We start from the raw sequence: 22,122 nt of genomic DNA on the forward strand, positions 1-22,122 counted from the left end.
TTAGGCATCCTTCATCTGTCACCTCCATCAGCTCAACAGCAATGAGTTCTCATTAAGGCCTCCCATTATGATCTCCATTGGGGAATTATGGATTAACCATTAATGAGCTTTTCCTCTTTGTTCCACAACATAAACATTTAATGGAGAGATGATCACTGAATGAGGCCACAGCCTCAGCCACATGATGCTGAATCTGCGGTCAGAAAGACAGAAGATGCATACCTTGTTTTGGAGCCAAAATTAAATTTGTTTCATTATCGCTTCCCTTGTGCAAAACTTGGATTGCTCTTTCATTTTAAATGGGTTTTGCTTCTGTGAGAGCTCCAAATTTCAAGGTGTGAAATGAGACAGTCGGAAATGAAATCCGTTTTAGTGTTTTATTTAAAAGGGGTCATATCATAATTTATTATTTTCTTCCTTAAGCGTTCCTCTAACATTCTTTTTTTAATGTAATGTTTTTCATATTGATTTTCCACCCTCTGTCTGACTGAAATAAACAGTATGTGTTTTGCTGCTGCGCCTTAAAGAAACACCCTCTTCACATGTAAAATGAGCAGAAGTTTCAAAAATTAGCATGTTTTCATAGTACATCAAGGTCATGTATGTCAAGGGATCAAGGAACATGTGATTCCTAATGATATGGAACCTTTAAATACTGTTAGCTTTCACAGGGTGATCATATCCAAGCTCAAAAATAAAATCTGTTCTGAACTGTGATGAACTCCTCACTTCATGTCATCACCAGCCTATCATTTCGTCGTCACCCTGTCGTTGTCACATAGAACCGCCTGACCCGGGACTTTAAATGCACATAGTTATTGTTAGTCATTGTACCATCAGACCTTCCCATGGATATATTGTTTATTTTGTTTGAAATATGTTCCACATTTGATGAGAAATATTTTTCTATTTATAGAAACATCACGTGTTAAACTTTGAAGTAACTTGACATAAAGCAAAGCTTCAAAGGCAAGTTGATTTCATATTGGCAGGATATATCGTGCTATGCAGGAGGGTTGACAATTAGCACTTTGATGTGTAAGTTTCAAAGTAACAGGAGGCAACTAACAGAAATCCAAAGAGGCCAATTAGTCAATATCTGAACTGCAAGAGCTTCGGTCACAGAAACTGTGAAGTGAACAACAGTTTCTAAAATGTAGAGGTATGTTCACTAAAAATTCAAATTCTGTCATCATTTACTGAACCTCAAGTCGTTACAAACCTGTATGACTTTCTTTCTTCTGTGGAACACAAAAGAAGATATTTTGAAGAATGTTTCAGTGCTTTGTTTTTTGGCTGTGTCCAATGTTGTGTTGGACCCTTTTGAATTTCCTTGTATGGACAAAAGCAGTTGAAACATTTAAAATATCTTATTTTGTGTTTTCACAGAAGTAATAAAGTCATACAGGTTTGGAGCGACATTTAAAGGAACACTCCACCGTTTTTTGAAGTAGGGCTTATTCACCTTCTTTCCTACATTTAGATAGGTGGGCAAATGCATTATTGTCTCAGTGCATGCATTGTTTTAGTTTGACAGGGTCGGCGCTAGCTTAGCTTAGCATAATGAATGGAATCCTTTGTTGCCAGCTAGCATGTCCTGAGTAAAAGTGATATAAAATTTTTAAAAAACCCACCTAATTACTTCTTGTGGCCTGCGTATTCACAACAAGTACAAATAGCGATGCAGATTAACACTAGACGATTACCTATGCAGATATTGACTTGGGACTATATTAGGGGGAAGCACAGGTGAAGCACTGCTACTTGGGCGCAGAGATACCACGCCCAAGTAGCAGTGCTTCGCCTGTGCTTCCCCCTAATATAGTCCTTAATATATAAATCAATATCTGCCTAGGAAATCGCCTAGTGTTAATCTGCATCACTATTTGTACTTGTTGTGAATACGCAGGCCACAAGAAGTAATTAGGTGGGTTTTTTAAAAATTTTATATCACTTTTACTCAGGACATGCTAGCTGGCAACAAAGTATTCCATTCATTGTGCTAAGCTAAGCTAGCGCCGACCCTGTCAAACTAAAACAATGCATGCACTGAGACAAAAATGCATTTGCCCACCTATCTAAATGTAGGAAAGAAAGTGAATAAGCCCTATTTCAAAAAACGGTGGAGTGTTCCTTTAAATTATGACAGAATTTTAACTAGGAGCTCATATAGTGAACACTTGAATGCCATGCGGATTGTTTTGCTTAGATTTTGTGGCTATGTTTACTTGATGAGCATAGTAATTCCTTTAGTTAAACAGGCTCTGAAACAACCCAGACAGAGCTTGTAAATAAACAATTATCAGTGAGGCCAGTTCAAGTCCTTGCTTAAAGTTTTTTTTTTTCTTCCCAAGAGGAGTAGATGGATATTTCACAGTACAGTTGCTAAGTGCCTCAGAAGTAGATCCTTAAAAATGACCACGGAGTTGAATCCTCTGTGACCTGAGCTGGAAAAAAACTTAACGTCATGAGCTTCACAAAGCTCAGATTTATGGCAGGGATGTTGCTTCGAATCCTCTTGTTTCCAAGGCCAACAGACAAAGACATAACCTGGTGTATGGAGCATAAAACCTGGACCACTGGGCAACGGAAAGGGTATTATGGTCTGACAAGTTATCTTTCAACCTTACATCTAGCTCCCGGCAGGTTCAGCAAATCTTTTCAACCCAAATCACTGTTGCCAACTTTTATGCACAGAGGGAATCAGTAATATTATGGGTAGTCATTTTATGGAAGTCATGTTGAGCATGGTACTATAGCCAAGGAATAGGAGACTATATATTATGTAAACTAACATTCATGGTATTTTGGTGCATGGTACATTATTTTAAGTGTGTGCCAACTTATAATTCTACAAATTCTACATTATATTACATAAACAAGTTTTGATTTTTCCAGATTTTGGCATGGGGGAATTTTGTAGTCACTCTACTACTCATACAATTGCATGAGTAATTTAGCTTGTCGTCTGTAGAGCTCTAGATTGTGAATTATGTAATTTTCTAAAGGTGTTTCAGTCTTCAGTGTGAGTGACAGTTGTGGACAGCACATAACAAATTATACCACACCCTGTAATTCCATCCAAATTTGAGCTTGTCGGCCTGTCAGATTCAAGATGTGCGTGTGTGTCACATGAGGATAGAGTATACAGCCAGTCCAGTGGGTCATAAATTGCACCTACTATGACTTACACAAAACCTTTTCTCCAGGACAGAACATTGTGTTCTAAACTCGTTCATTATTCATTCATATGACTTGAGCTGAATTGGAATGACAGAAATATGATTTTTTTAAACCTTTCAAATAAGATATTACCGGTAAGTCAGCATTCAGAGTTTTCCATGCCAAATGTGCTATGATTTTTAAAATGACATCTATATTTTTCTTTCTAATTTAATTAATTTTAATTGCACTTCCTTGCACTTCTGCATTTTATTTGCTGCCTCAAATCAAATGCAGGTATTTAATTAAATTTTGAACATTTCAGGAATTTTTATTTCCATCTTGGTGTTTCCATTTCAGAATGTTTCAGCTGTCTGAGCTGAACAAGATCTACCTTTGCACCCCAAGTCACAATCGGTGTGTATTTCAATATGCATTGTACTTGTACTGAACATACATGCCTGAATTAAAGCATCTGGCTCCTGACAGAATTTCATTATTTATAACACACACATAACCTTTATAGAGTGGCCCAGCACAGTGTTCGGTAGACTGGCAGAATTAGCTGTGATTGTATGAATACAGGAGAAGGCCTCTGTTGAGCATTATTGATTATTCATGACTTGGGTCTTTTATCATCTGCTGTTGAATTCTGAAATGGTAAACGTGTGTGTGTGCGTCATTACACAGTTGACTGATAATTGATATTGTTGAGCACTCATCTGTAGGCCATTTTTCCCCCCTGAAAAGTATGTCCAGCCTTCCACCGCTGTAACCTTTTGCCCAAGTGTCATATTCTTCCAGTCCCCATTGTTCACAATTGTGTTTGACACTGGTTCGCCGATCTCCCACACCTTTTCTTTCTCTTTCAATTTCTTCCTGCATCTATGCCTCAGGTTTCTTGGGAGCTTTGTTTGATTTAAAGGGAGAAACACAGTGATACATTAGAGAATTTGAAATGTATTTATATATGTGGTACTACAGTAGATAGAAAATTCAATAGCAACACCAAAAAATCTAAGCCTTGTAGGTATGTGTCCCACAACAATATAAACAAGCGTACAGTAGTTGTTTATCAGCCCCTTCTGTGGGTGTAATTGTCTGACCTTTTGATATGTTTTTTAAAGCTGAAGCGTGTAATTTTTTTCAATTTCAAAAAACTTTCTCTTGTCCCAGTTTGGTGTGCTGAACTTAAGTAAGCCATTCTTATGTTGACTTCTTGAAGACTGTAAACACTGTGGCTTTGATTGTTTTGAGCAGTCCAACTTTCTTCTTCGACTTCTTGTTAGTGGGACTTTGTGAATAAATGGAGTATTTGGTAAGCTGTTATTAGGTTTGGTGCTGCTAGTTTAACTGAATTAAATGACATGATTAATCTTAAAGGAATAGTTCACACACAAATGAGAATTCTGTCAGTATTTATACATCCTTACGTTGTTCCAAACCTTTACGCTGTGTCTTCACAAACCTTTTTTCTATGTGATTAAAAGTTTCGAAATTTTGAGCAGGAACAAATAATGGAAAACATGGAATGTGGTGGTAGGAGGGTTTGGAAAACCTGCATAAAAACCTGAAAATCTTTATTTTTTCTATTCCCTTCTAGTCCCGTAAGTGGCACACATATTACATTTTTCAGCTTCACCAATTTTGTCTTCTCCTGTGTGTGTGTGCATGAGATTTGGAAACATTGTGGAGATCATATATCCCCACGAGGAAGGTAAAACCTGAAATCATCTGTATTGTGGGAACCTGCCAAGTTTTTGGGGACAGACAATATCACCAGCATAAAAATAATAGAAGTAAAAGGAAAATCCCTCCCCCCAAACAAATGTGTGTGATGATCGCGTCGACAGGACTCCATTAATGAACCACAATGTTTGTATGTGTGCCTACTCTTTCAACATATTTTGGGAATGGATTTTTACTCAGAAGTGAGCTAAATCTGATCAAATGATATATAGTATGTCAGTATATATAAAGTAAAATAGTTTTTCAATTTTTTTGTTGTAGTAATGCAGAAAGATTTCTGTTAGGGTTGTGGATTAGGGTTAGGTTATAATATTTATAAGTAGCTGTATATTAAAATAACAGTCTAACGAAAGTCCCCATTTAGATAGCTGTGTAAACATGCAGTAGGATTTCAGTTTAATCTTTCAAATTCCTTATTTTACTACCCTCTTATGTACAACAGCAGCAAAAGCTCTGTGCAACCACTAGATTATTGCTGAAATAGATGTAAATTGTGTACAACAGGCTATTTCTATGCTTTCACCTTTGCTTCAATGGATTTGATAACTGTAGCCATAAATATATTCATAAACAAAGGTGCCGAAACATCCTATTCTTCATATTATGGCAATATAGGATGTCAGAGACTGATAACTGAGATGGATTATGTGGGCCAGAATGTGACCTTGTTTAAGTTGCAGGACTTGGCTGCACTTGCACTTACTGTGTGTGTGTGTGTGTGTGTGTGTGTGTGTGTGTGTGTGTGTGTGTGTGTGTGTGTGTGTGTGTGTGTGTGTGTGTGTGTGTGTGTGTGTGTGTGTGTGTGTGTGTGTGTGTGTGTGTGTGTGTGTGTGTGTGTGTGTTACAAATACTGTGAGTACAGTGCTTGTGTGTTTTAACTGACTATTTAATGTACAAGTATGTGTTCCAGAGCAACACTTAAATATGTACAATTTAAGTTTACTTAATTATTTTGTGTTGGGACTACATTTGAATTTTTTGTTCTCAGCATGCTGTAGGAATTTGGAGAGTAAATGTTGAAATGAAGTGTCCTAAAGCAAAATCCTTCTAGTGTTTAAATTTCAGATATGTTTGATATTTATTAGAGTTTCTTTTGTTAAAGTTTTTGTGGTCACCATATAGAGGTGGTTAGGTTGTAGAATATATGTCTAAAATTAAGATAAATTAATTTCGTGTAAAATCAAAAAGTATGTACTTATTAATTTTACGTAACTCAGTGTAGTCAACTGGTTGCATTTACTAGTAACACTTGTTTTTTTTAATGATTGTGGCTGAATCGCAATTTGTATATTTTTACTGCATATAACGTATTTAACAGTTTTGGGGAAAGTAACTAATTGCGTTACATACTTTTTCTGAAACGTAATGCGTTACATTACTTTTGCGTTACTTTTTCTCACCTGGGCTGGGCTTGCTTGTTTGTTTTGTATAACAATAAAAAAGTTATATTTTTGACAAATGTAAAGGCCCTTTCACACCAAAAGTGAAATGAAGCCTCAGGCTGAAGGAAATCCATATATACGCCTGTACAGTAGAAGGCGCCGCTCAAACAAACCTTTCAGCTGTGCTACCATTCTGGACTAAAGAATAGTTGCAGGAGAAGAAAATTCAACACTCTTATTTCTAAATCTAATCTAAAATAATTTTTGCTTATTAGTATGGTTGAATTAGATCTTGAAGGTCAGCAGCAAAGACACTGGTTAATAAAGTGAGATTAAATACATAAAGTATATTTGTGTAATTTAATATTGTTAATTATAAAAGTTTTGCGCAAAATTCTGAGTTTGCATTTTATTCATTTTGAGGAATACTGAATGTTATCGTGCAAGTAAGATGAGTAAATGCATGTTCGCATTTAGTCTAAAAAAACTATCATGTTTACACAGCGCACACAACACCTCCTCACTTTATTTCTCTCAACATGGGGACAGGAGAGCTGTCAGTCAATAAATGTGAAAAAGTAACTAGCGTTACTTATTTGAAAAAGTACCTTAGATATTTTGTTGTAAATTGAAAAAGTAATGCGTTACTTTACTAGTTACTTGAAAAAGTAATCTGATTACGTAACTTAAAGGGTAACTAAACCCTAAAACAACTTTTTTTAGTTAATGATCTGTAAGACTGGAGTTTTATTAATGCTGTTCATTGATTCAAGTCAATTTTTTGACATTTGGGTATAAAGTGTTTTAATTCTACAATATGGTGTAAAAATGTCTGAGTGCTGCCCTCTTCAGGTTGAACGGTGGCTACTGCAGTTGAATTTTCCTGGAAGTTGTGATGCCCTGTGACGTAAGAGGGTACCAGCTCACCACGCCCTTGCCTACAGAGAGACGGGTCTCAGGTGCACGCCCCCCCTCCGCTGGGCTCTGCCCACTTTTCCAGAATTTTTCAAATATTGCCAGTGGGTGGAGTCAGGCTCTGACCAGCGGTTGAGTTACCCTTTAAGTTACTTGTAATGAGTTACCCCCAAAACTGGTATTTAAACACAATTCTTATTTCTCCAATTCTTACTTAATCTTATACATTTAAAATGTTGTTGCCTTTTTTCAGTCATTTAAAAAAAACTGTTTTAAGGCTAAATGCATGTGTCGTGTGCACAATTTAAGGCTAATTCACTCTGCATCGACAGATGGCAAAACACGTTCACACCCCTGTTGGCGTATGTTGCTTATTTTCACCAATTGAACATGTTGAACCAGAATTCGTTGGGTCTTGAAATGTCTGAGAAGTAACATACTGTAATTTGTTGACTATCGGCATTGGTGTGTCCATGCAGTGTGAATTAGCCTTTAAAAGTTTGAAAATATAGCAATCTAGGCACACAAGCATACAATTTTCAATATTCTAGATTGGGATGCACTGATAGTCTTGCATGGTATATAGGATGTGCACTGGAATTCCGCCTGTGACTTTAGCGAAGAGATTCAGATCAGTTTAAATCTACATCTAATGATTTCACATCACTGAAATGGTGGTTAACATAGTGATTTCGTGGAGGAGCGATTTCTGTAATATAATATCTGACATGTACCACACAGTTGCTTATTGGTTAGAAAGGTACTCTCAAAAATCAATAAAGCAAAAATTCGATAAATTGGTGTCACATAATTTCAAAATAAAGATTAATGGGATTCACATTAAACTCTGACCTCAGTGTCTCAATGAAAACATTAATCAATACATAGCTTTCACTGGGATGACCTTTTCCAGGAGCCCACATGAACATTTCAAGCAAACCTCCAAGGATTCACTGCCTTGTTCCTCCCAATGAAAGCCTTTCTGTTTGCACTATTGAAATCACCTTTCGGTTTCTTAATCAATAGTTTCTTAGATGCTTTTATTATCTCAGGAAGTGAATTTCAGGATAAAAATTATTTAAAATTTGTCATTTAGCTGACAGGTCATCAGTGTACAGTATTGTTACATGAACAATGTCAGGCTAAATGTCTTGCTCAAGGCCACATGATGATAGTTTATAGATTCCCCTCTGTGCAGGGTTTGAACCCACAACCTATTGATTATCAGATTGAATCTTTAACCACTAGGTTATTCCACTAACAGTTTTGAAATAGTTTTAAATCTGTGGTTCACTAAATGGTTTAATTGTATCTGGAGCCAAATGTCTGGTCAATACTATCTGTGAAGGCTTAATTTGTGTTCTTACTAAGATTTGAAATCAAGTGTAAAATTTCTAATAAGCTAATGGAAACATAGGAAAAGAGTGTGAATTAAAAGTGTTCTATATGACGTGTGATATTGGTAAAATGTCATTATGCTTTTGTTTGTGCTGTTTTAGAGCCTTTGAATGTGATATTGTCAGAACTAAAGACAGGTTAGCTTGCATGCATCGTTGAAGACTTTCTAGAGCTGCTTTACATAATTGTTGATTCACCTTTTACCACACTAATCTACTGGAACTTGATGAAGAACTCCAGATGAAAAATCTGAAGTGATTAAAGCTAATGAAGTATGAGGGATGAGCATTTTTGAAGTCAATCAATTGGAAGTACAAACACAGTTGGCTACTTGCAAAATGAAGCTAAAAGCTCACTGTGAAATGTTCACTGCCAGACCTCCACTATAGAACCAATGATACCCATGCTGCAAAAATAAAATATGTAATATGTATCTAGTTTACACTTAATTTAACAAGTATTTTCATAAAAACAAGTAAGATAGAAGTTCAAGCTTAACAGGAACTCTTGATGCAAAATGGAAGTTGGAGTTGTAGTGGGTGCTCTGTGGGGTTTCCCTACGTATTTATGCAGGCTTATTGGAAAGTTAAATTAATCATTCATCATATTTGGTAAGTGATTAATCATTGTGCTTGTAGTTAATTAATATGGATGATACTGCAAGTGGCCAATTTTCAACCTAATAATGAGTTTACTGTCTAAATTGAGCTTATGTATTTTTAGAGCATATTATTATGAAGTGAGCACACAGATACTGTGAGGATGATGTACTTGCTCTTGGGAACATTTCATAAATATTTAGGTGGGGGAAAAGTAAAACATTTAACAGGATGAGGCTAACATTGCTTTACCGTGACAGGCTGCAACATGTCTAAAGGCGATAAATCTTTCCCAGCTTCTAAGCTGCTCAACAGATTCATAATGTGCTTAAAAACAGCATGTAAAAAATTAAATCCTCCATCCCACTACAGGAATAAAAAAGCTTTGGGGAACATTTTGCCCTAGACTAACCTTTTTTAACCAGGCACTATTCCCTGCACACTAAGCAGACACAAGCAGTTCATGGGATATTTGCAGTGAATGAGGCAAGATTTCATTTTCTGATAGAGGCACATGAGAGAATCTTTCCTAATTCTGGATATGTCACACAGGAGTTTCATCAGTTGTGGAGAATTGAGGGCTAATCTCTAAGGACTGTGTTCCTGGACTATCTGTAAAGGGAGGAAGACAGGGAAGATAGCAGGACTTACCTCCATAAGATGACATGCCAAGTCAAGCATGTGGGTGATAGAGATCCGTTTACTCAGCAAATTGTCCGAGACTGTGCATGGGCTACAGAGCTTTATTGTTTCGACTAAGTGATTTATGATGTACCCCATGGACCTTAGTCAAGGTAGGCGCCATATTTAAGTTGACATGAATGAAAACGTGGCTGTGAGAGATAGACATATGGGTTGCGGGATTGTATGTTTTAAAGTCCCAGGTTGCATCTACATTTTCAGTATTTGATCATTGAACAGACTGTACATCTATTCCACAATACCAGTGTTATTTTAGTGTTATTTACTGTTATAGTATTTAGTAATATTTTTAGCTTTTATTTTTTTATTTAGATTTCTAAATCTTTTATTTCTAGATTTCTTTATTTTGTTATGTGCTTTTGTCTTTTTTTTTTTTTTACATTTCTATATAAAGCTTTAATTATTTTCATTTTTATTTCAGTTTTAGTTTGTTATTGTAGTTATTACTGTCTGAGACTGAAAATGCTTCTGTTCTTCATTTTTCTTATTTAAAACAGACATTTTCCTGACAAATTATATGATCAGCATAACAATTTAAGTGAAAAGTTGATCTGCAAATTATGATGATTATTATTATTAATGTGATGTTCCTTTGTTTTAAAATGTTAAAAATCCCCAAAATATGTACTTTTATATTCTTTGTTTATTTCAGTGTTTAAATTACATTTCAAATATCAGATTCCTGGAGATGTTTTGGACTCCACTGTGTATCTACTCTAAGATGCATGCAGATTTGTTTTTTGTCTGAGACATTATCTACATACAGTACAGTATACATGAAGGAATGATGTTAGAAATAAACCAAAACAAAATATCATTATTAAACCTGACATTTTAAATGTAGTCAATCTAAGGCTGTTAATACAAGATTTTCCTTCAATATTTTTTCTCCTATTTATTATTTCTGATTTCGTGTCTGGCATTTACATCTATTTTGGAAATATCCAAGCGTGTCCTGTGGGTAATGAAAGAACTGATCACTGTTGCCCTTCTGCACACCCCGTCTTGTATACCAAAGAGAGTCCCTTTTGTAATTAATCCTAGCAATTACTGGCAGCTGTGTTAGTATAAGGACGGAGTTTTTAAAATTGAACATTCATCTTAGGGGATGCAGTGCAGCATATTTGTTTTTTTTACTTTTTGATTTTCCTATTCCTGTCTATATTCTATAATATTTTTTCTTATTTTTCTCCTTCTGTTTACTCCCTTCACACTGTCTTTTGTGGCACTTGATATGTTTGTTTTGAGTTGAGCCTTATGTAGCTCTCTAGTGCGCGTCATGGCTCTGTGATACTGTAGGGTTATATTTTGATGATTTTTCCCCCTCTTTCTTTTGTTTTTGTTCTCTCATGTGACATCCTGGAGTGAACGGAATGTGGGCTGTAACATTTCCTTTCATAGCACTAGTTTTACAGATTCCTACTTGCATTCAGTGGGTATGCATATTAGCACTCAGTGATGACGTAAGACTATGGGCCCTATCATACATCCGACGCAGTGCAGCACCAGGCGTGACACAAGTGTTTTTTGCTAGTTTTAGCCCGAAGCAGTTATAATTTTCACATCCTGCGCCACGTTGTTTAAATGGTCGTGGCGATGGGCCATGGGCGTGCTGGTCTGAAAATGAGGTGTGTTCACACGCATTGTTGGCACGTTGCTATTTTGAGGCAACTGAAATAAAGCAATATTGTTTTTGTTATATAAAGGGCGCATTAGTAATGTGCACCTATAGGCGGGTCCACAACACGCGTACACTCTTATTACACACACAGGGACGTGCAGCACACAAACTAGCCAAATATAAAAAAATAAAAGGATTATAATGTAAAAGATGAATTTTGTGTACATAAATATATGATGGCTTGTCCCGTAGATGGTCTGCTTGCGCGCTTTAACCTCGCACACGAGCAGATCCGTATGCGCTCTGGGGATGCGTTCAGTCTTTCCGCTTGCAAATTCCACCATGTCAATAGCGAATCCGCCATGGTGGGAGCGCAACTGGCTTTTAAAGGGAATGGGAAATTACACCCAAAACACACCCATTACTCATTACGAGAATAGGGACAACCCTTTTAGGCCATGCGCTGTGCGCCCCGACCATTTTTCCCGTCGTTAAACTAGCAAAAGTGGATTCAGACAGTGCACTTGTGCCCTGCGCTTTAGACCATCCGCTTAGATCGTTAAACTAGGGCCCTATAAAATAGGATGATAAAATCAGGGAAAGCTGATGGGCTTGGTTATTTGCATGCTATATTTCCTCATATTGCTACTAGCATTATATAATATATCACACTGGATTTAAAAAAAAAAAAATTTTTACTCAACTAAACCATTTCATAGCATCTCAGCTTACTATGGATACTCGTCTAAGCAAATGATCAGATTAGAATTGTTTTTCACCAGCACAAGACAGGATAACCAATAGGGTAGACTACACATGTGGAATCTTATCTGCACACCACAGGTTTTTTATAGCCCAGAGTGGTCTCCTTTGGGATCTTACATGTAGCTAGTCCAGGTTATGACGCCAGCGGCCCAAGGACAGAGAGGATGAATAGATGGGTTCACAAGAGGGATGGTTTCTCTTGCAAGGGCATTACCCACATGTACTGTTTCGTGCTTATTCAGGACCAGGCTTTCATGAAAGAGCAGCCATCTGGTCTATAGAGACGTCTGTAGTAGAATAGTAGATTGACAGGTTTTAGTTTCTGGGTTTTTTTTATTAGTTTTTTTTAGCTCAGTTGTTGTTATTTACCATTATATAGTACAAATTGACAATTTGCACCATGTTTAAATAAAGCTTGTACCACAAATTGCAATAGTTGGTTGGAAGCAGATTTGGACTGTAGGCTAGTGCTTAGATTTTATGCATGAGTGAGTCAAATTTAAATCTGGCTTGTGACATTTTCTAATCCTATCCTCATCCTCATCTATGAATAAAAAGGCAAAAATCCTGTTGTTATACTGTATATGATATGTATTTTTCTGGGTATATACAGTATATACTCAAAATGTTAAGGTCTGTAAGATTTTTTTAAAGAAATTAATACTTTTATACAGCAAGGATGCATTAAAGTAGAAAAATGAATGACAATAAAGACATTTGTAATGTTACAAAAGGTGACACCATGTAGCTTTTGTCCCTCTATCCATGGAAATCCTGCTCCATTCCCCATAAAAAGACCTCTGTCCCAGATGATACCAATATGCAGCCCTTTTAAAACCCTTTTTTTCCTTGTTAATTGGACACTTACATTAAGAAGCCTCTCAGTGGGCTATTTTATTTTCTGAAAGCCCCACTCACAGCCCTATTAAAACTCATGTCTCCGTGTTGATCATTACCTTAATGTGATTGAGCTTTTTAAGGATGACCTCAAAAAAAGACGAAGGACACCAAAGGAAGAGACATATAAGGATGTAAAGCTAAGAAATAGTACATTCAGAAGACAAAGAGCAACTGTAGACAAAAATGATTTGCAAGGGGGAGAAGGTACAAAAAGGACATTGATGGGAGGGACTGACAGAAAGTTTTTGCAGGTTTTCTTATTAGTCTGGTGTTTGCTTCTGCTGAAAATGTCAATATGTGATGATCACACTGCCAGGCTTGATTGTTCTCCTTTTGAACCAACACTGGTTGTGATAATGGAATACAAGCTTATTTACAAAAAGGACAGAATCAATTTTCTAACCAAGATTATTCTTGGAAACAGCCACATTGGTTTTAAAGTAAACACAGAAGCTGTATACTATAGATGAATGAATTGAATGAGAAATTGGCATTTGATTTGTTTTGGTTATTTACAATGTCAGTTTACTAGAGGCATTTGTGTGTACATTGATGTACAAATTGTATTACTTTTCACAAATTCAAAAAGGCACAGGGTAAAAATGTAAATATAACACCTTGTCAACAACCTTAATTATTCATCAGTCTCATTAAATATTAGTTTCAATTTGGTATTCCTATGACATTCAAAATTTTGATTTGTGTGGACAATATGGATGAAATCTGAGAAGATTAATACAGGCAAGTGTTGTTTCTCAGTTTTTCAGTTGTGGAATATTTGTAGTTCCCCCATCAGTCCTGCTTTCATCCTCTGGTATAGGCGTTTTGGGGAATGTTTTAAGAAAATGTAAGAACATTTCACACTGACATCCTAACTCTGATTTTACTTCTGTTGCTCTGTGTAGTAGGAATATAACAGCCACTATTTGTACTGGAAGTAAGAAAAGCTCAATATGTCTCAACTCCTGATCTCTCTCTCTCTCTCTCTTATTCTTCTTTCTTTCTGATCTCTATCACTTATTCAGGGCTGAGCCTATCCTCACCAGAGTGAAAGAAGATCACACTAGGATAATCCTCCCTGCGATAGATAATATCAAGTACAACACCTTTGAGGTGCAGCAATATGCTAATGCAGCTCATGGCTACAACTGGGGACTCTGGTGCATGTACATCATCCCACCGCAGGATTGGCTGGACAAAGGAGATGAGACTGCCCCCATCAGGTAAGGGCATCCAGCGGTCCACTCCATAATGCATGAGGACATTCTCTGAAATATAAATGACCAGGGATATAAGAGATGAATATTTTAGAAGTGATAAGGTGGCGTTAGCTTGCTGCATGTGCAATAAATGTATTAATGTTTTTGTTTCCCTGAAGCGCTTGTTAGTGTTATTTCATAACACTAGTGTGTGAGTGTGTAAAAAAAGAAATTCAGTCAACACTGTAGAATTGCACGGCATACCAGAGCTAAAAAGTACCATGGTTTACCACAGTTTGAGATCATTATATTTGGATGTTTGGATGTTTATTTTGGTGTCTGACCTGGACGACAATGTAAAGCTACTCAGAATTTTAGGGAATTCCCAGGGAATGGATGAACTAATAACAGGTATACTGTGAATATTTTGGTTAAAAGCGTTTGCCAAATAAAATGTATAAATTTCAATGTCAAATTTGTATGCCAAGTATAAATGTAAATTAGGACATTTGTCAAATTTTAGATTATAACTGTTTATCTAATCACATACAGGAAGTAGTAGTTGGACTCTTTCTGAACTTGGAGTTTAATTATAATCAAAGCTCTACAAGTATGAAATATATATTTTTTCAAATATTACCTTTATATGGTGGCCCCAAAAAGTATTTGGATGCTGAAACTACAATTAAAAATGCATAAAGCTTATTGCAACGTATATCAAAATCAAAAAATCTAAATAACTGTGTTAAAGAAATATAGCAAGCACAGTTTTCAGTTTACAGTGACTCCAAAAATTATTTGGACACTTAAAAATGTCTGAATTTCATTGTATTAGTGCCATATGCAAATAAAATGATGCTATATATATATATATATATATATATATATATATATATATACACTCACCTAAAGGATTATTAGGAACACCATACTAATACTGTGTTTGACCCCCTTTCGCCTTCAGAACTGCCTTAATTCTACGTGGCATTGATTCAACAAGGTGCTGAAAGCATTATTTAGAAATGTTGGCCCATATTGATAGGATAGCATCTTGCAGTTGATGGAGATTTGTGGGATGCACATCCAGGGCACGAAGCTCCTGTTCCACCACATCCCAAAGATGCTCTATTGGGTTGAGATCTGGTGACTGTGGGGGCCATTTTAGTACAGTGAACTCATTGTCATGTTAAAGAAACCAATTTGAAATGATTCGAGCTTTGTGACATGGTGCATTATCCTGCTGGAAGTAGCCATCAGAGGATGGGTACATGGTGGTCATAAAGGGATGGACATGGTCAGAAACAATGCTCAGGTAGGCCGTGGCATTTAAACGATGCCCAATACGCTGATTTCACACAGCCGCCATTTTGAAATCGAAAGTGAGGCTCCGGTGGGAAGAACCCCGGAAGTAAAGATAAACAACAATGCCTTGGATTACCAACCTGAAGCTGCTGCCGCGATTTACACTATTGGATGTTAATATTCAATATAGGATATGTATATAGTTCATTCCTGCTTCTTTTTTTACATTCTGAATTATATATAAAAAAATTATTTTATTTATAAATGAATTTCACTGTATATAGTCTAAAGTATGAAAGAAATGTATGTACATTTTTAGAATTGACACAACATCATTAAACACAACAATACGCAATCGCATTCACGACTCTCCTGTGATTAAAGGCGACACTTCCGGTTTTCTTCCCACCGGAGCCTCGCTTTCGATTTCAAAATAACGGCTGCGTGAAATCAGCGTATTGGCACTAAGGGGCCTAAAGTGTGCCAAGAAAACATCCCCCACACCATTACGCCACCACCACCAGCCTGCACAGTGGTAACAAGGCATGATGGATCCATGTTCTCATTCTGTTTACGCCAAATTCTGACTCTACCATCTGAATGTCTCAACAGAAATCGAGACTCATCAGACCAGGCAACATTTTTCCAGTCTTCAACTGTCCAATTTTGGTGAGCTCGTGCAAATTGTAGCCTCTTTTTCCTATTTGTAGTGGAGATGAGTGGTACCCGGTGGGGTCTTCTGCTGTTGTAGCCCATCCGCCTCAAGGTTGTGTGTGTTGTGGCTTCACAAATGCTTTGCTGCATACCTCGGTTGTAACGAGTGGTTATTTCAGTCAAAGTTGCTCTTCTATCAGCTTGAATCAGTCGGCCCATTCTCCTCTGACCTCTAGCATCAACAAGGCATTTTCGCCCACAGGACTGCCGTATACTGGATGTTTTTCCCTTTTCACACCATTCTTTGTAAACCCTACAAATGGTTGTGCGTGAAAATCCCAGTAACTGAGCAGATTGTGAAATATTCAGACCGGCCCGTCTGGCACCAACAACCATGCCACGCTCTAAATTGCTTAAATCACCTTTCTTTCCCATTCTGACATTCAGTTTGGAGTTCAGGAGATTGTCTTGACCAGGACCACACCCCTAAATGCATTGAAGCAACTGCCATGTGATTGATTGATTAGATAATTGCATTAATGAGAAATTGAACAGGTGTTCCTAATAATCCTTTAGGTGAGTGTATATATAGAAGAATAGCATTATTTTATTTGCATATGGCACTAATGCATGACAATGCAGACATTTTTAAATGTGTCCAAATACGTTTTGGGGTCACTGTACTGTATGCAAGTAAGATTATTGCAGATAGTGTAAATATGTGTAATACAATTAGTATTCCTACCAAGGTATCAGTGGATGGTCTCATACCGAAGCCACAATTTTGATGTCACCCAGCCCTACCATTCTACAATTCTCAAATCATGAGCCTCTATTTACAGTGAGATACTCATTTTATGCTTAGAAACCAACTTGGTGAAACGAGCTTTGTTACTGCTCAGTCGTAAACCCCTGAAAGAGATGGATATACCCTGCCAGAAAAGAGTGGACTTTTTCATTTCGTATGAAATCTGGTCAAGGTCGCTATTGTGTGAGAGTATCAGGACAGCAGAAATCCCATTCATTATTCATGCCTCTGACTGATAGCTATTTGGAGAGAGAAACTAGGCCTGTAGCCCAGTATTACTGGAGCTGATCCCTCTGATGCCTCATATTGGTTACTGAAAAGTTTTTTTTTCCTTTTTCTCCAGAAATATCTACTATCCTAAGAGCTTTTGATTTGCAGAGCCAGGGTGATCTCATACACTTTTATAACTATTCCTACCTAAAGTATACGTATAATGTAAAAAAAAAGTGTATTTAGCGCATAGGATCTAAAACATTTTTTTTTTCATGTATATTAAACTTTACAGACACAAATCTTCACAAAATGGATGTTTGCAAGAATACCGCCAGTTGAACGCTATTCGTAAGTGTACTTTTGTGGTGGACCAATTGTGCTTTTTTATATTTTCAACTTTTGTTAGTGTGTAATGTTGCTGTTTGAGCATGAAAACGTCTGTAAAGTTACAAAGCATAAAGTCACTCCAAAAGGTGTAAGCACGGTTTCTGAACTCCCTGAAACGCCTCGATTGTAGTCTTGAGTTTTCATCCGGAACGTACACGTCACAATATTCCTCATTTAACCCTTTCACATGTAAATTTAAAATATTCTGGCTGACCCCCCAGCGTGAGTTTTTCAAGGCGACCGTTATTTAGAATGTGTCACTTTATGGTTTCCATGGTGACGCATCATTGCTTGTCACGTGACACACCGCAGCAACTACAGAGCTGAATGAATGATGCTTTTATGTCATTTTTCCTTTTTTATTCAAAATATTCACAAATTTGTTAGATATGGCATGAAATATCTGATATTCCGATTGTCAAATATATGCAAGTGGAAGTGTTTTGTTGTTTAAACACCTTTATAACGATCGCGTTAGTTGAGCTGTATGCGCGATGGGCGTCGCCATCTTAGTTTGTGCAGCAGACGCATTTCAGAGAATCGGATCTGTTGGATTTACAACACGTGAATTCATCCACTTCTCCCAAAATACATAAAAGTAAGTGACTGGTGAACTGGGAGAAGAATAGAGTAAACTTTAAAGTTACTTACACAATGTGTATCTGATATGAATAAAACGTGTCTAATTATAATGGAAAGGATTATTATTGCCTCTTCCTTTGACATCAGTGTGTATTTTTCAAACTCTAAATGTATTGTTTTTTTAGTACTTATATGTCTGAAACCTAAAATAAACATTATGTGGTTGTAAACACTGAAAAGTTGTGATATATGACAGCTCTGAGCGCGCCTGTCTCTGGCTCAGCGCCAGCCAACGCGCGAAAGCACATTTGAATTTAGCAGTTGATCACGTCATGCACTGACCGTTCTAATCACACCGGTGTGATCGTACGCTCCAGGGACCAGCCTAGACTGATCACACTGGTGTGATCGTACGTGCGAAAAGGGTTAAACAATTCCCGACCAAGGCATAAAATAAAAAAATAAATAAAAAAGCTGGGAGGTCTAGTTGAATTGTGTTAGTAGTGTGTCATGGTAAGGGTCGTGACAATTTCCAAACACGTGTAACTATCGTAGGCCAGTAAGAGCTGTGCGTGTAAACCTCACTCCCCTGATCTCAAGAGGCGCTCTACCGACCATTTATGTATCGCTGCAGCCCGGAGACCTGCAGGTGGGAGGAGCTTACGCTGTAAGTGGGAGGGGCTTATGCCGCAAGTAGGGGGGATTTCACAAATGTGCAAGTAGGAGGAGTTTACGCTGCAAGTGGGAGGAGCTTCCCAATCTGTGCGGAAATCCCCAAGCTGTCATTGCCGAGGACGGCGGTGAATGAGTATGGCAGGAAGTAGCGACAGTAATGAAAATAAACGATCAAATATTACGTTCCTCATCATGGTCTGATTTCTTACAGCTTTGTTATTATTGTGTGTGTCCGTCCAATACCACTCACTGTCAATGATGAAGTCACGTCTTTACACCTTTTACCATATTTAAAGTGATGGTGTTTTAAATTCATCAGGCTGTAGGCCTTATTCAAGCATATTTCTGAATATTAGCTACATATTCTACAGTTCTACAGTATCAAGTAAATGAACATATTAAAATGTGATGCAATTAGACTCAGTGAAGTGAATGTGTAAATACATGAAAAACGTTTGGCTAATGTAAAAAAAAACAAAAAACGTTACCATCCATCTTTACTGCATAATTTTTTTAAATAGCTGACTAATGTTCTTCTGAACATGTTACACATATATTACATTTAAATCTCAGGGTGGATAAATAATTTTTTTCAATGATTAAAATCATATACAAGTCACTCAGAATTGATTGCAAAAGTGTTTATTTTATTTTATTATTTTTAGTCTTTTTTTTTGTTATTTGTAAGGACACTATATCAGCTCATTAGAACTGATCTGCATGCAGTGAAAACGGCAAAATCCAGGGTGGAAGGTTTCTGAATAAATGCCCTGGAGCTCGCCTCGCTTTCCCTTCCCAGCATAACCTGGTGGATACACAAGAAGCACAATAAGAACTAGGGTTTATAGTTGACATTGAACATTTACAAACATTAAGAATAATTTCTCAGCTCTGTAGGTCCATGCCATGCAAGTGAATGATGTCCAGAACTTTTAAACTCCAAGGGATGACATAAGTAAATTAGATTTTTAGTTTTCCTTTAGACTAACAACTAGTTTATTCATCACCAATTTACACAAAACGTACTGGGTGTGCAGCATTTGTACTCAAACCCACACTCCAGACAAGTGGAGATTGAGTACATCCTCCAGAAGAGCTGTTTGTAGTGAGACAACTTATTTTTCCAGCATGCAACACCTGAGGTGAAAAAAAAAATGAACATAACATTTAACATTATCAATGATGTTCTTGTTATGCGTTTTATTTTTTTATGTCAATATTTACTTTCTAGCCATAAGAAGTGTGCCTGATTCTTGAAATTGTCATCCCCAACTATGTCCCTGAACCTTGAGCAAGCCAATGACAGGGGCATGTAGGCAGCATCTCCTTCTTGAAGAACAACTTCAAGTATGTTCTTCAGCAACGCTCCTGATAACTGAAAAGATAGCAACAGTTAGCACAGGCCGTTAAAAATTTTTAAAAAGCACATTATATAACATTATTCAACTACCTTGAAGATGAAGCATGATGGAGGGTCATCGTCTTTTAACAGCTCATCCTAAAGAAAAATATAAGTGGATTAAAATTGTTCTATGATACACATTTTAAATCATCATTAAAATTGATTATGCATACCTTGCTAAAAACAGAGGGCACAACTGGGGTTTGGTCTGCTAAAATGAAGTAATTTAAAATGATCTGACCAATATTATAGTTACATAATTTGAAACCCAGCATAGTATATGTATTTTGTTTCATATCAAAGTTCTTACTTTCATATGCAAGTTCAGTTTTTTTCTTCCCATAGGTTTCAGGGAGTGCAGAGCATTCTTCTTCTTCTGAAAGAGGATTAGAATTTAAAAAAAAAGTGATACAATTATCCATTTATCCACAATATTATAGTTACATAATTTGAAACCCAGCATAGTATATGTATTTTGTTTCATATCAAAGTTCTTACTTTCATATGCAAGTTCAGTTATTTTCTTCCCATAGGTTTCAGGGAGTGCAGAGCATTCTTCTTCTTCTGAAAGAGGATTAGAATAAAAAAAAAAGTGATACAATTATCCATTCATTTTTAATTTGACAAAAAAATATCAGCAAAATATAAAAAGCTGACAATACCAGCTACAACAGCTCGTTTTCTCTGCACGCTGACATGTGAAAGCGGTTTTCTTCTTTGTTTTCTGATGGATCGCAACAAAACTTACACATTACCGCCACCAACTGTGGAGCATAAACCAATAGGCCTATAGCTACTACAACACAAGTGATACTAAATAAACCAATCAAAATCCTCTGGAAGTTTGTACAGCCCACTTGCGGCTAAAGCTCCACCCACTTGCTGCTAACCCACCCATTTGCAGCTGGCTCCGACCTCCGTTTATACCCATCTCCTACCGCCTGACTCTAGAGGTTGCGGTTTTTAGCCTCGTTGTTAGAGCGCCCGCCGGAGACCACGTATCCCGTATCCCGCTCGGAGCGGGTCGAGTAGAACCGGTTATACATGCTTGAAGCAGTTGACCAATCACAACACACTCGTCCAGCCGACCAATCAGAGCACATTATGCTTTTCAGAAGGAGGGGCTTCATAGAGACCAGAACTAATCAGAGCGTTTCTGACAGACTGGGAAGTGAGGTGCTGCTATAATGTTAAATATGTGAAAAATAATGTTTTTTGGACATTCAAGCATGAAAACCTTTTGTAGTAGACACCAAAAACAAAATCAAGACCTTTTTAAAGTAAAATCTTACTTTAAAATCTTACTAAGAATCTTATCAAGACCTTTTTAAAGTAAAATCTTACTAAGATTAATTATAAATACAATAAAATAAACCTATGAATTATGAACAAAATTTTTTAAAACTGAATTTTTTTTTTGTTGTTTTTTTTGCATTTCTACATTCGTGCATTCAAAGTATAAATGTTTTATCAGCGAGTGTGTTCCCTGAGAATTGAATTCAGGAGCGTGTGTTGCTAGCGCCATGCTCCACCAGATGAGCTACAGCTTTAGGATCTTGATTAGTGAGTCTTTCCAAACGAATTTAGATTAATATGATTAATCTCTCAAGATCGATTCCTACAGTACTTCACTACTCAAAAAAAAAAAAAAAATCATGCATATATGACCTGAGGTACCAATATAAGTTAAATGTTTGAACAAAATCT

The 22,122-nt window shown here is 36.8% G+C and overlaps 2 protein-coding genes across 3 annotated transcripts in view; one reads left to right on the plus strand and one right to left on the minus strand.

The window, feature by feature from the left end:
* Window positions 1-22,122, plus strand: part of galnt9 (polypeptide N-acetylgalactosaminyltransferase 9) — a 107,897-nt gene that overhangs the window by 51,280 nt on the left and 34,495 nt on the right. For both annotated transcript variants that reach the window (XM_082170310.1, XM_082170311.1), the window contains exon 5: window positions 14,219-14,416. In XM_082170310.1, the coding sequence (XP_082026436.1) occupies window positions 14,219-14,416 (198 nt within the window). The remainder of the gene's footprint in view (window positions 1-14,218; window positions 14,417-22,122) is intronic.
* On the minus strand, window positions 19,640-21,088 carry LOC309498244 (uncharacterized protein). The gene is made up of 7 exons (XM_082168808.1): window positions 21,078-21,088; window positions 20,726-20,788; window positions 20,589-20,626; window positions 20,464-20,511; window positions 20,238-20,388; window positions 20,040-20,150; window positions 19,640-19,818 (listed from the first exon to the last, which is right to left on the minus strand). The coding sequence occupies exons 5-7, from the start codon at window positions 20,323-20,325 to the stop codon at window positions 19,706-19,708; spliced, it is 312 nt and encodes a 103-aa protein (XP_082024934.1). The 5' UTR covers window positions 20,326-20,388; window positions 20,464-20,511; window positions 20,589-20,626; window positions 20,726-20,788; window positions 21,078-21,088; the 3' UTR covers window positions 19,640-19,705.

This window comes from Leuciscus leuciscus, assembly GCF_965113295.1.
Source record: "Leuciscus leuciscus genome assembly, chromosome: 5".
NCBI lineage: Eukaryota > Metazoa > Chordata > Actinopteri > Cypriniformes > Leuciscidae > Leuciscus > Leuciscus leuciscus.